This window comes from Euprymna scolopes, chromosome 3 (assembly GCF_053919585.1).
Source record: "Euprymna scolopes isolate OS-2025 chromosome 3, ASM5391958v1, whole genome shotgun sequence".
Lineage (NCBI taxonomy): Eukaryota > Metazoa > Mollusca > Cephalopoda > Sepiida > Sepiolidae > Euprymna > Euprymna scolopes.
Window position 1 is genome coordinate 84,032,055 of NC_136484.1, and position 15,168 is coordinate 84,047,222.

Consider the following 15,168-nt stretch of genomic DNA (forward strand, 5'->3'; position numbering starts at 1 on the left):
TAACATTGCAGATATAACAAAAATGAAAATATAATATATAAAATATAATATAAACATTGCAGATATAATAACAAAAATGAGAATATAATATATAAAATATATAATATAAACATTGCAGATATAATAACAAAAATAAGAATATAATATATAAAATATATAATATAAACATTGCAGATATAATAACAAAAATGAGAATATAATATATAAAATATATAATATAAACATTGCAGATATAATAACAAAAATGAGAATATAATATATAAAATATATAATATAAACATTGCAGATATAATAACAAAAATGAGAATATAATATATAAAATATATAATATAAACATTGCAGATATAATAACAAAAATGAGAATAAAATATATAAAATATATAATATTAACATTGCAGATATAACAAAAATGAAAATATAATATATAAAATATAATATAAACATTGCAGATATAATAACAAAAATGAGAATATAATATATAAAATATATAATATAAACATTGCAGATATAATAACAAAAATAAGAATATAATATATAAAATATATAGTATAAACATTGCAGATATAATAACAAAAATGAAAATATAATATAATATATAAAATATATAATATTAACATTGCAGATATAACAAAAATGAAAATATAATATATAAAATATAATATAAACATTGCAGATATAATAACAAAAATGAAAATATATAAAATATATAATATAAACATTGCAGATATAATAACAAAAATAAGAATATAATATATAAAATATATAGTATAAACATTGCAGATATAATAACAAAAATGAGAATATAATATATAAAATATATAATATAAACATTGCAGATATAATAACAAAAATGAAAATATAATATATAAAATATATAATATAAACATTGCAGATATAACAAAAATGAGAATATAATATATAAAATATATAATATAAACATTGCAGATATAATAACAAAAATGAAAATATAATATAATATATAAAATATATAATATAAACATTGCAGATATAATAACAAAAATGAGAATATAATATATAAAATATATAATATAAACATTGCAGATATAATAACAAAAATGAAAATATAATATATAAAATATATAATATAAACATTGCAGATATAATAACAAAAATGAGAATAGTAATCCCTATAATACAAAGTTGTCTTGCTTCCATGATATTGTTCACCCTTAGATGAAAGTAAATATGATTTTTATTTTGTTTGCATCATCACAATCCATAACCACAAAATCTTAAAGATCTTTTGAGTTTTATCCAAAATTCTTATGAAATTGACTTAAAATCAGTCAACCAGTGAAACTTCATTTTTATAATATCTGGCCATTCCGGTCTTTGTTTTCAGGGAACATACAAGTTTTCAGTGCCTTCCAAGATGACTTTAGAATCTCTTGCTATGTCCAGTAATGGAGATGTCCGTGGAGCTGTAAATGCATTGCAATTTTTTTGTTTAAAAGGTAAATAGATTATCGTTTATGTTCCTATTTACTTTCAAGTTCAGATTTAGATACAAGGTCATTTTTTAATGTTGAGAAAATCAAGATACCTAAAAAGGGGGTATTTGGATTGGAACAAAAATTAAAATTGCCTCAGTCTAAAAGAATTTTTCCTTTAATGACAAAGGACCATTATCTTATATGTCTGCACAAAATATTTAACAATGCAGTTTAGAGACAAAACGAAAAAATGATTATAATTTAAGATATTGAAATAACATTTACTCAATTGTTTCTTCCTGGTAAAATTTGGGTCATTGTTTTGTTTTATAATTATTATTATGAACTATTATCATAATTATTATTATGAACTATTATCATAATTATTATTATGAACTATTATCATAATTATTATAAATATCATAAATATTATACTTGTTAAGTTAAAAAAGTATTTAGTGTACATTATATTTCTCGGTTAACAGGCATAAAGTCCATTAAACGCAACTTCTTACAAATTTAGTAAGAGAAAAATGGTGGCAGAAAACTGTCCCTTATGAATTTTTTCCACTGAGAGTATGAACTATTTAGAACATTGTGAACTATTTTTTTGTAAATAAGATTTATTTTAAATAATAATACTAATCTATATATAAACAAAACAGACTAGATTTTTCTCTCCTACAAGAACACATAGAAATACAATTAGCAATGCTACACAATTTTTTTCTTTAGATTGAATAAACTCAAATCAAGCATTATTGAAAAGAACATAAAAAACAAAGAAATATTTTTAGTTTTTTAAAATCGGCCCACTAGAACTGAAATTATGAGCATTCAAAGTATCTAAAAATGTGTGGTTCACTGGAAATTTTGCCTTAAGTCAGTTCTATTCAAATGCATATAAGCTTATGACTGAAAATGGTAGGAAATTTTCACAATTTACAACTAATCCATCTTTAAAAAGTTGTATCTTCAGATCTTTTTAAGATATTATATGATAAAAATTTGAACATATTATCATAATACAATGAAGGTTCAGTTGATATTATTTAGGACCATCTCACTTGGTAACTTGCATACTAATTAGCATATTCCAGTTTCATTTTAACAGCTTTAAGTAGAAACATCATAAAAACAGTTAAAGAAAAATGGAAAATAAGGCTTTATCATCATAGGAAGTATTATTCTGATGGACATTATCATTTGCCATTATCACATCATGAAAAATTGAAGATGGCGACCGGAAATCCAAAATGGTCACCATGACATGATTCAAAGATGGCTTGTAGTATATCAAATTAGAGGAAAAATTTTTACAGATCAAAATTGTTTTCAAGTACATTAAACTAATTAGCATAATTAAGTTTCATTTTAACGGCTTTAAGCAGAAGTATCATAAAAAAAACAGTTTAAAAAAATGGGAGGTTATCATGCAAAATATTATTCTGATGGACATTATCATTTGTCATCATTACACTGAAAAATCCAAGCTGGCAACCAGGAAATCTTAGATGACCACCACAACACGATTCAAAGAAATTATTAGCAAAATATGGCTTGTAGCATATGAAATGAAATTTTGTACAGATTATTATTATATTATTTTCAAGTACATTAAACTAATTAGTATAATTAAATTTCATTTTAACGGATTCAAGTTACCGCGTGGCAATTATCGGGTGAGTTTCTAACACTATTTTGTATAATTTTTTATCTTTAAGTCATTGTCGGGACTTCAAATGACACTGCGGACATTTTTTTTTTTGTTCTCATGTAATGCTCGACACTACTTGTTTTTTTACAACACCAAAAACTTATTGAGGTAGATAGAAAAGTAACTTGCCTTTGGTAACATTTAATTGTTATTTGTTTTTGATCACTTTTTCATACTTCTGTGGATTGTAAAAAAAAAACAATAAAAGTTATTCTACTTAACTGGATAAGTGGTTTATGCATTTTAACTCATTTAAAAGCGTAGTCATTTGTTGGTTATTATTTTTTAAAGAATTTTTTTTTTTTAAATATTCTTTTCCTTTCCCTAATTAAAAATTTGTTTACTAAATAATAATAAAAAATGAATACTTTATGTTCATAAGTTAGTTGACAAATGATTTGTTGACAGATTTTTTGTGCATGTCTCAGCACACAAAAATTCTCATAATTTACATGTGGTTGTCACTACTTTTATCTACTTGTGCATAAAAAGATTTTATCCAATTCTTTTCAAATTTTGGACAAAATGAATTAATATATTCGCTATTAAATAACATTTGGACACAGTTTCTATCTTTACTTTGTATTACAAAGTGTTAACTTTGAGATGTTTTATTTGCGACTCGAAAACCAAGAACAAAAAAAACCCCAAAAAAACAACAATGTTCATTGTCAGTTATTCTTTTTCAAAAAAATATTCTTTTCCTGTCCATGTTTAAAAACTTGGGTTTTCTAAATAACAAAAACAAAAAAATGAATGCTTTATTTTCGTAAGTTAGTTGACAAATGATTTGTTTACAGATTTTATTTTCTGCGTGTCACGACACACAAAAATTCTCATGCTTATATGTGTTTGTCACTACTTTTATCTACTCTGCATAAAAAGTTTTTATCCAATTCTTTTAAAATTTTAGGACAAAATAAATTAATATATTCGCAATTAAATAGCGTTTGAACACAGTTTCTATCTTTACTTTGTACTACAAAACGTATACTTTGAGATATTCTAACTTTTAACTGGAAAGACATAAGTGTTGTGTTCAAATTCTGTAGCAAAGATAATTCTTTTCTCTAATTAGCTAAAACAACTAGAAACGTTGTTGATGTGTATAACTTCTGCTCCAAGTATTTATGTGAACACACTCTGACCACTTATTTGCAAAACGTCATCTACCGCGAGCGGCCATGCTATGTTGGTATGTTTCGTCGTTAATAGTCAGATTTAAATAACAATTTATATTCTAAGGGAATATAAAAATCACAACAAAAATATTAAAATACCATTTTAAGGTAAATTTTTGTGAATCCAGTTATTAAAGTTTTTTTTGATGGAGGTAGGAGAAATGTACTTATTACTGATTTAAAGATTATGAGTGTCAAATTAAGTAGCAGTGTGTGCTTTGTTCAGTGCTGAACGTTATGGTGTCTGGTATTGCTAATACAATTACAGGTGCCACACATAAATCCAAAATGATCATGCTACCTGCCACTACCTGATGGCTGATTTTTGTAAATTATCAGTCATTTTTATTCAAGTTTATAAATTCTTACAATTTATCTGAGTAGGATTACAAGCGTATGCGGTGTTTTCGTGGACATCAACAATATTACATACCTAATGTGCTTCAACAAGTCATATCTTTTTTATTTGTGAGTCTATTTTTAAAAGAATTACATTGCTGGAAAGAGAATAGAATAAGCATTTCAATGATGTTAATTTATTTTTCTTTTATGCGTTCAATATTTTTATGCTCCAAGTCAAAAATGAAAAATGGTAAAAAATGACGACAGCAAAAAGGGAAACTGTTTTTTCAATGTTTACATTTCATACGTTATGTTTGGATACACATGTGTGGAGTCAAATTTGATTGGATAGGACTGATATTTTACGGGCTATATAAACAAAGAAGTCTATCTCTACTGGACTTTGATTTATATTTTTATAACCACAGGAAGCAAAGTTACGACCGAGCAAAATTGATGAAGAATACTTCAAAATTGACAAGATAAATTGGTATATATCATCCATTTTCATATAGATAATAATTTTAGAATTATTTTCATGTATAATATGTAAATATTTGATAATTATTAATTGTACGGAAATTTCTTTAAAATGTTATCTTTTATAGAAATTCAAATCCGCTTAATGGGGAAAATGGCTCGCTATGCATTAATGCGCTGACCAGCGCTCAGCTTACTAAAGTCAGCGCGTTAACGAGTTTCGTTTGTATTCTCTTAAAAATAAAAAAACTGCTTCAAAACAAAAGCAGAAAAATCATTTTCATTTTTTATTCTGAGTTTATCAATTTAGAAAAATTCATTTTCAAGTTTTTCAAATTTGATTTCTAAACAATACTATTTTGTTGTTTTTAACGTTTTTAGTACACATGTACTAAAAGCGTTAAAAAACAACAAAATGTACTAAGTACATGTGTTTCTGTTATCATTGTATTTATAACTTCTTACTTAAAATAGAATTGTGTTTTTTAGTGGTAAAAAGAAACAAATATATAACAAGTGCTTGTGCTACCATGCTGAAATAATGTTATTATTTAGAAACCCATTCTTAACATGGGGAAGGGTATTTTGTTAACTATTCTGCACTTTCACCTAACAATTAAATCAAATATAGCGTGAAACTTGAATTTATTTTTAACTCATTTTCAAGACCATTCTTTTAAATCTGTAAAACAAACCTGTTTTTTTTTTTAACTAAGGATCTCTAAATAATAATAATAATTAGGCGGTTTGATAAAGAATTTCATTGTGATGCATTTTGTAAATTTTTACCTTGTCTCTACCTTAAAATTTTTCTTTAAAATGACTACCTTTTAAGGATTTTTGGGTATGCTGAAAACGAATATCACATTTAAATTTTCTGCAAATAAGTAGCTTTCCAGATATTAAGCAATATCATTTCTTATGTTATCACTGGTGGCCATCTTGGTACGTGTGTTTACGCATAGTTTCTCAGGGTTACGTTTGCGCGCTCGCGTGTACCAAGACAGCCACCAGTGATAAGATAAGAAATGACATTGCTTAATATCTGGAAAATTACTTATTTGCAGAAAATTTAAATGTGATATTCGTTTTCAGCATACCATAAAACCTATAAAAGTAATCATTTTAAATGTAAAGGTGAAAACAAGGTAAAAGATTCCCATTTCTTTGTTTACATAGTTGAATTTTCAGTAAAACAACAGAATAGAAATGACAAAAATTACCAACTGGTGAATATATAGTTGTTGCTTATTAGGATTCCTGGTATCCTGGTACTGTGAAAGCTACATCAAGGATTCATGTAGAGTACGATTTATGGTTGCATCTCAGAAAATAGGTGTATATTTTGGGCCAGATAGAGAGGATTTACAAAATTGAAAATTGGACTGGTCCCAAAATGCATAAGTTCTGGTCAACTATGGGAATTTCCATCTTTTACAGAAATCCAAAATCTATATGAAAAATTTTCTTCGGTTTATTCATATCTACTCAATTTTTCTTTTATTTGAGTAGCAATACACACGGACAATAAAAACGCTTTGGATAATTAGGGATTTTAAGGGGGTTCTGCTAAATTATCATATTTTAAAAACCAAAGCATCTTAAGTTCTCAAAATACCAACGTTTTGTTTGAAAATGAATATACTTTCAAATAAATTAATAAATAATAATGTATATTATATATTTTAAGAGTTTTAAGCAAATAAAGTGCTAAAAATGTTAACCTCATAAAACGGCGTTTTCGGTAAGATTTTGTAACGCCCCTCCCCCCCCCCTGATTTGTAAACAGTGATACGTTTCTCTAAAGAATTTTGTCATGAAATTTGGAAATTAACTAGAAGAGATATTACTTTTAATAGATTCGGTTGTCCAAAATTCTTTTGATAGCTCATTTTTTTGTTGTGTTAAAAAATAGACTTTAACATGACGAGTTTGGAAAATTTTTTTTTTAAATTTCTTCGGACACCCACTGTTAAATAAATCAATCTTTTTATTACAATTATCCGTTAAAAATAAAAATGTAACCGGTTTCATCTTGTGGTACTGAGCAATTTAAAATCATGATACCTGGAAAAATCGTTCTATTTTTAAAAAGTATCTAAAAATGATTTGTGGAAGCAGCAGCAGCTTTAATATCGCTGATATTACTTTACTGTAAATAAACTATTTTTGTTTTGTTTTTTATTTCAGAACGAATTAAAAATTTTAAAAAATGAAAATATGAATATAAAAAAAAATGTTCTTTAACATATTTAATTGGAGCTCATATTATTAGAACACACACACTCCCAATATATTTTTTTCGTCTTTTTTAAAAAATTTTTTATACATTTTTTTTCAGCGGATTATAATCAAATGGACACTAATCTACCCAATTATATATATATAAAAATAACAGTGAAAGTGCCTGTGTGTGTGCCTGTGTACATTTCCCTACACAATAACTCTGTCAATTTTTAGTCTACAGACTCGAAATTTGATATACAGGTTACTGAGATTTGGGAAAATCGAGGTGATCGGTTTTTGGCCAGAAATTTGGCGATTAAGGGGTCAAAGTTCAATGATTTGACCTTTGAGAACTCTACCAAACTCCTCCGGCAATTTTGGGTCTACGCACTTGAAGGTTCCTTGGACATGGATCTAACTTAATGACTTGAGTTGAGCCCAAAACAATAAATTTTAAGGGGTCATAATAGGGGTCAAAGTTAAAAAAAATTTGACCTCTGCGGTCTCTTCCAAATTACTCAGACAATTTCTTGTCTAAATATTTGAAATTTTACATAAAGGGTATTCAGAGATAGGGCAAGCTTTTTCATCAGTTTGGGTCGAAAGTTTTTAGTTACCAATATATAAATGTATGTATGTATGCATGTCTGCCTTAAACTTTCAATAGAGGTGACGGATTTTACCAAGATCAGTATTGTTTTAAAGTTCGATCTTTTATACGACAAATATCGAAAAATTGGCTAAAAACATTAATAGCTTCCTTTTCAACTAGGGGGGGGGTCACTTTTTGCGCCGATATTGTTGCAAGTTATCCTTTCCTTTAAATTGTCTAGCCTTAAATTTTTAAAAATGTTGCTTCCGGTTTGGCGGTGGTTGTAACAGCATAATCATTAGGTTTTACCCCATTCTTTTCCTCCTTTGCGGTATGGGTTCGAGCCTGCCTTCCTATTACCACTTTTTTTTTTTTTTTTTTGCTCAACATACACATCCAAACACCCGGGCCACGCCGGGCGCCCATGCTAGTATATATATAAAAAAAATTCAAAATCAATATTTAAATATTTGTAGGAGGTGCTCAGTTTCTAGTTAAGTTCCTATTTACTTGCCTCCCCACGAGGACAGTTAGACACAAGGTCAGTTTTTAATGTGAGGAAAATCCAGCTTCCCAAAGAGGGTCAATCTGCATAGAAACAAACAAAAAAAATTGTCTTAGTCATGAAGGATTTCTCCCTCACTGACAGAGGACAGAAAAGACGAAGTGTAGCATCAGAATACTACACTGTGATCTTGGCCCGAAGTCCAGGTAGAGAAAAAAAAACGAAAAAAAAAAAACGTCTTAAACTGGAAAGTTTAACGAAATAATGTGTCACTCGGACAAGAAATTTAATTGAAAATAAAACCAAATTTATCAAAAATTTGTGAACAATTTGTTAGCTTTAGCAAAAAATGTTTTTTGATATTTAAATAAGTGGACAAAAATACTTAATAAGTTTTCCAAACGTCATGTTTTCTGTTAGTGACGTCACTTGTTTTAAATGAAATTCATTTTTGTCTATTTGTCGTAATTCTTGTTAAGTTTCACACCCCTTAAGAATTACGACTAATAAACAAAAATAAATTTCATATTTAAAAGTGATTTGATGTCCAAAATCTAAGGCATAACATTTTCAAAAGCCAATAATTATGACCCACTAACCGTAAATATGGGGAGGGGGGGGGGTCAAACGCCTTTAAAAAAAAACAAAAAAAACTCCCTTAATCCTACCTCTAACCCTAGGTACGAGTGGCAAGCCTTCTCCTCTTAAAACCTTCTTTAGCCCTAACAATAACGCTAAGTCTAAGTGGCAAGCTCCTCACCAAACAAAGTTCCTTGGTAAGCTACATATAAGTGTCTAAAAAAAAAAAGAAAAAAGAAATCCTTCCTCAAAGAAAAGTGCACCTATTTATCACCCATAAAAATAAATTAATCAACTGTCCTAAAACGCTAGAATGGTCTCAAAATGGTGAATTATTTTACATTAAATTTGTTAAACTAACCCCCACTCTAAATTCTAAAATTGTTTTTGTTTTGTTTCTATCAAGTCTTTAGGGTGTTCACACATAATTTTCCTTAGCTCTATCATTAACCCAAGATCAGAGTGGCAACTTCCCCACTCTCTAATAATTGCACAAAGACCCTCTTAAAACCACACATAATCGTCTTTAGGAAAAAAAAGGGGGCGCCCAGGATTTATCTCCGATAGAAAAAAAAAATGGTTAACTGCTTTAAAATGCTAGAATAGCTCAAAATGGGGAATCGTTTTACATTAAATTCTAAAATAATACTTGTTCATCTTTCATTAAAGTTTTTTAAAGGTATTCACACGTAATTGCTTACAAAGGTAAAATAGTATATTTTGGAGAGGTGGTCAAATGGGGTGGGGTGGGGGTTAATGAAAGGTATTACTCTACAATAATACCAAAGAAATATTGTGATATATTCATTTTTAAACAGTCCTAGATTTCAATTTCAGTTATTTGTACATATAATGCATCACAATTCAGCTTTGAGTTCTCTAACTTCTTTTCTTTTAATGAATACATGGCATTTTTAAGGAATTGCAGCATATTTATGTGCATTTACTGCAAATTATTTGGAAACCATTAATTTTTAGGGGATTTTCATTAGCATATTCAGATTCCTTGCACAAAAGTACACTTTTATGGTAAATTTCATTACTTAATCTTGTGTTTTAACAAAGATATAGCATTTTTACGGAAAAAGTAGTGTAAAAAATGTGACAAAACGCATATGGTCTTAAAGAGGGAAAAATATCCAAATGTGTGAGGCACAAAAATAGCCATAACTTCCTTAATTTTAATCAGATTTAAAAAATTTCAAAAAGATTCTTTCTTAGCTCATCAAGCTCTTTCTATAGATACCAATATTGAAATATTTTAAGCTATTTCAATTTTTTCTTGCTAATTTGAGGGGAATGATAAATACCAGTCATGAATGCTCCTGGGGCATTCAATGGCTACATCCCAGATTAAGCTCTCCTTTGGTGGGGAGGCAGGTAAATACCACCTTTCAATAAAGCTATATTTAAATACCACTATAATACTTAGTTTTGTTCATGAATAGACACCCACTGTATGATACAATGCACTGGTTTAAAAAAAATTGAAATTTGTACATCTTAATGTATAATTCATGGCTTATGGTAAAGAGATACATCAGATTTGACTGCATAATCAGAAAGAGCACACAATTTTACATAAGAGTATCAAATTTCATGAGAATAGCTTGAAAAATAAATAAATGGTGACAAAATTACCAAATTTCTTGAAATGTTGAGGTCCATAATTTAGCCCACTTTTTCTAAAGAAAAATGTCCACGGAAAAGCCTAAATTTTGGCACTTAAAATTCTCATAACTTTTGAACTACTGATGGTATTTGCATAGTTTAAATGGTTTTAAGCATCTTTTACAAAGCTCTTTTCATGCAAGTTGATAAAATAACAATTACCTAAAAAGAAAATGTCAACTTGTAATGCTAATCTGAGCTAAATCACTCTCCCAAACAAGTCTTACTTATAGGTGGAAGGAAGATAATTTTCTCAGTCATTCTTTCATTCTCCCATTGTTATTATTAAAAATATTTCATAGTGTACAATTATTAGACATTCATCATTATTTCATTTTATCATTTCATGTAACTAACATTTATCTAACACTCATTCAGTATGTAAATAATAATCACTCCCTTTCGTTTTGCTTCTTTTTCTTCCATACAGTTGATTAGTTGCTCAGAATCAGTTCTTCATTCAATAGATTGAATTTTATGAACATTTTATAAAATTAAACATGGCCTCCATCTATATTTGTTTCATTAAAAATATTGAAAATGTTAATTATCACACATACATTTATAAAAAACACATATTCAAACTACTTATCAATTACACTACACACAACTTTAATAGCTTCTTCAACATACACATTACAAAACTGTTCACTTTATCAACGATTATTTCTAGTGAATGCATAATTTTTCACATAAATCTAAATAAATCATTTTGTAATGTCGGCAACCAAACAATAACGTGTACATCTTGATATACATGTTATTGGCTGATAATCATATTGTGACGATACGTCCCGGTTGAAAAAAAACAAAATGGAATTTATCCCTGAAGCGTATCATAGAATAAAAAAAAAAAGATGTACGTCCCGGCAGTAAAATTATCACCACCAAGTAGCACTTACCCAGGTTCTGGACAGTACTTCCGTCATGGAATGTTCTTATAAGATTCACGCTTGACGAAATACCAAGCAATGAACAACACGGTTGTATATATATTATACGCATGTCATTTATTGTGCGTCAAAAATTCAATAAGCAAGACAAAATATTAAGAGGAAATAATAGTAAGAAGAAAACATGCAGACAGTGTCCAGCGGGTCGGGGAGGGGGGCAACACTAAAGAAAACTGTTCAGTCCAGCAAGTCGACGTTTGTGAAATATGGGGGCGGGGGGGATATTGAATAGTACTTAACTGTGAGGATGTGCATTCAACCGATGATTAGGTATCCGACAAAATTCAATGTTCTGATGTTATAATGTGAGACAGTCCCATATTGCCAACATGCGAGTTGATATCCTTTGAAGTTTGCTTGTCCACTTGTCTTCCCTCATATTTCTTTCTCGCTTGTTTTCTCAACCACTGACGTTCGGCTGTCTCTTTTCCATATCTCAAGCCAAGGTAATTTCATAGTTCTGATGAATTCCCTTTTCGGCTCCAGGGATAAGGCTCAGTTGAGAGAGTCGCTATTTCACCGCATGTTGCATTGCTGCTGTTCAATGTGTCCTTTCCACTCGAGGATATATCCCATCCCGATGTCTCGAAGTCAAGGTGTTTTCATAGTTTTTCTGTGTTCCCTTTTTGGCTCCAGGAATGAGGATTAAGTCGAGTGAACTTCCAGTTTATCAAGCGAATCATGTTGGCTGGTGTCTGTTGCATTTTTATTATCAACATTCGTTCGACGATGTGATCAACTCCATTCTTTTTTTAAAATGCCCTGCTGCTTCTTCTGTGCACGCCACTCCCGCCAAAAAAGGTTTTTTTTTCCCTCTTTTTTTCTGCACGTTGCTTCATTTGGGGTGGAGGTGGAGTTTCTGGATGGTTTCTTGTCGTGACCTTGGCATGTGTTTTTAACGAATGACTTGGTGAGGGATGGAGGTGGGGTGTCTAACTCGCTTTCTTCGATGGTTAATGCATAGATATTTCTTTGCTGAATGTCATGATAGCAGTGAAGTGGGGTGTCTGGCCGATATTCAAAATGAATTTAAAGAGAGAGGGGGGGATGGTCACTTCTGCATTATGCCGTGTTTTCCTGTGACAATATACATTGACAATTGATGCCGCTATTTAACTACAACATTAACTCGATGATATTGACTAAGTGGTTCTCTAAACTGATTACTAACCTAAATGTGTGTGGTTTCATTAAAGTTTATTCTACAGAAACAATTTAATCATATCTCCCTCCAGCACACTATTTTTTTTCTATTTTGAAAGTGTCTCCATAAGAATAGTCGCAAGAGACTTTCTCTATTTGTTTTGTCATATTTGTCAGGGCATACGGATGAGGTTTTCCAGGGTGTTGGGAAGCAATTCTCATTAAGACAACATTTAAATAACTTTGTAAGTATGGGAGCTAGTTCTGGTTGAAGTTTTTTCAGCACTATAATTGGAATTCTGTCAGGGCCAGTTGTTTTACTGGATTCAAGATTTCTTATTAGCTTGGCAACATTATGATTTTTACATATTTGTATGTCGCATAGTGTGTTTGCAGACACTAGAAGAAATACAGGGAGTTAGCAGCCTTGATTGCATAGGGTAGAGTTAGCTGCAAAATTCTTGGCAAAGAGTTTGGATTTGTCGGATGCTGACGAGATTACCTAAAGTCCATTGATGATGGTTAGAATAGAGCACATGCTTCTGTTCAGGGTCCTGTTTATTTGTGAAAACTGGTGGGAACTAAGCCACTGCTCAGCTACTTTGGATTTGAAGGACTGAGCATACAACTCTCTTTATTACTCTTTTACAGTGGTCGCTGACAGTCCTGAAGGCAGCTTTAGGTTCAGTGCATCTATTACATTGAAAATGATAGAGGGCAAATGTAAACGCAGTAGTGTGAGCAAGTACAACTCGCAAGCACATATAGGGCAATTTAGGGTGTTCTATGGAGATGTCCCTACCACATGGAAAGCCATCTCTAATATAGGCACATATTCCATACCCATGGCAATGGGGGGGGGGGCAGATTTTGATGTCAAATTAGAGTATCCTTTAATCACAAACCCATCTAGGGAAATAGTTGGTCTAATGCCAGTTTCACTTAGGAATAATATATCTGGTTTGATCTTCTGTCATTGGGTTTAAACCTCTGGAAGATTGGAACATAGATCCCTAATGTTGGAGAAGGAGACATGGTAGTGAGTCGGATGTTGGAAGTTGGTTTTCTGGGCTTAATCTTGTATTCTTTTCAGAGACTTTTCATGATGGGATTTGTGGAATAGGTCGACAAACTTGGTTAGAGCATGGCAGAGAGGGAAAGTAAGGGGGGAAAAAAAAACCCAAAGAAATATATATTTTTTTTGTAAACCATAAAGTAAAGCCGTAACAATTACCAGCTAATATGTCATCGGGAAGCCCCACCAAAATTTACTGCATGGTCCAGAATCAATTCACCAAATGGCAATACAACAGCCCCAATACTTTGCACCTGCTGATAGGACAGCTTCCTTAGTTGTTAATTCAAGGTTTGGGTCCCTGACTCTCAGGTGGATAATATCAGCCCAGTAAAAATGTTTACCTCCAGCACCCTTATTAGTAACATAGCCACAAGGATAGAAATAGAAACAGAAAATTTCCAACATCTTAGGCGACTGCTTACGCAAAAAAATACTGCCAACCTAGAATGCAGCTTTTTCTTCTCCTTTTGTCAGAAAAATCACTTATTCTAAATGAGGAGTAAGGAACAAATTAGAAGAAGCTAGAATTATGGAAGCTGTCAACAATGCATCTGCAATAAATTGTCTACTCTCCATTAAAAAAATGATAATAGTAAGTATTCTACATATGAGTTCAATTGACTTGTTTAGGGGAAAGTATGGCAATAGGTTCTCCTCTCACTAACTGAAATAAAGAACTCAGTTGGCAAAGTTTACGTATGTAATTCTTGGAGCAACTCAGCAATTTTCCTCGAATCATTCTCAACTTGATTTAAATGAAAATTGTTGACCTCTTTTGCTAACATATTCGACACTAGGTGGTACTTATTATTTGAAAAGTCAACTAAAAAGAATAGCGTCAGCAGTTTTTGGGGGTTTTTTTGCAAAAGTACACATGAACAAATATTGGTTCAAAATTGAAGAATGCATTTATTTTAAGGAAAATAGAAAACAAATCACAAAATGCAAATTGCCAACAATAAATTCCAATAATAAATTTTGTGGTAGTTGTCCTTGAGGGGGTGATGGGCGGGGGTGTAAAAGAAATTAGGTAAATAACCTAATACAAAGATGAAATGAAAACAAACTTTATTTTTATTTATTTTTTTTTTCGATTTACCGATTGATTTGTATTCTGCTTATCTTGTTTGATTCAAATAATTCATTACAAAATATTTTTATTTTTTAAAATATTGCTTATATGTTTTAAATAACATCAGTCTTAGTTGATGATTTTACCCACCTTTATACAAACCCTCACAAATAAT

At 30.1% G+C, this 15,168-nt stretch overlaps 1 protein-coding gene across 4 annotated transcripts in view; it reads left to right on the forward strand.

The window, feature by feature from the left end:
* The window catches only part of LOC145256644 (cell cycle checkpoint protein RAD17-like), a 113,237-nt gene that overhangs the window by 52,505 nt on the left and 45,564 nt on the right, over positions 1-15,168 (forward strand). For all 4 annotated transcript variants that reach the window (XM_080115591.1, XM_080115593.1, XM_080115592.1 and 1 more), the window contains one exon: positions 1,364-1,475. In XM_080115591.1, coding sequence (XP_079971717.1) covers positions 1,364-1,475 — 112 coding nt within the window. The remainder of the gene's footprint in view (positions 1-1,363; positions 1,476-15,168) is intronic.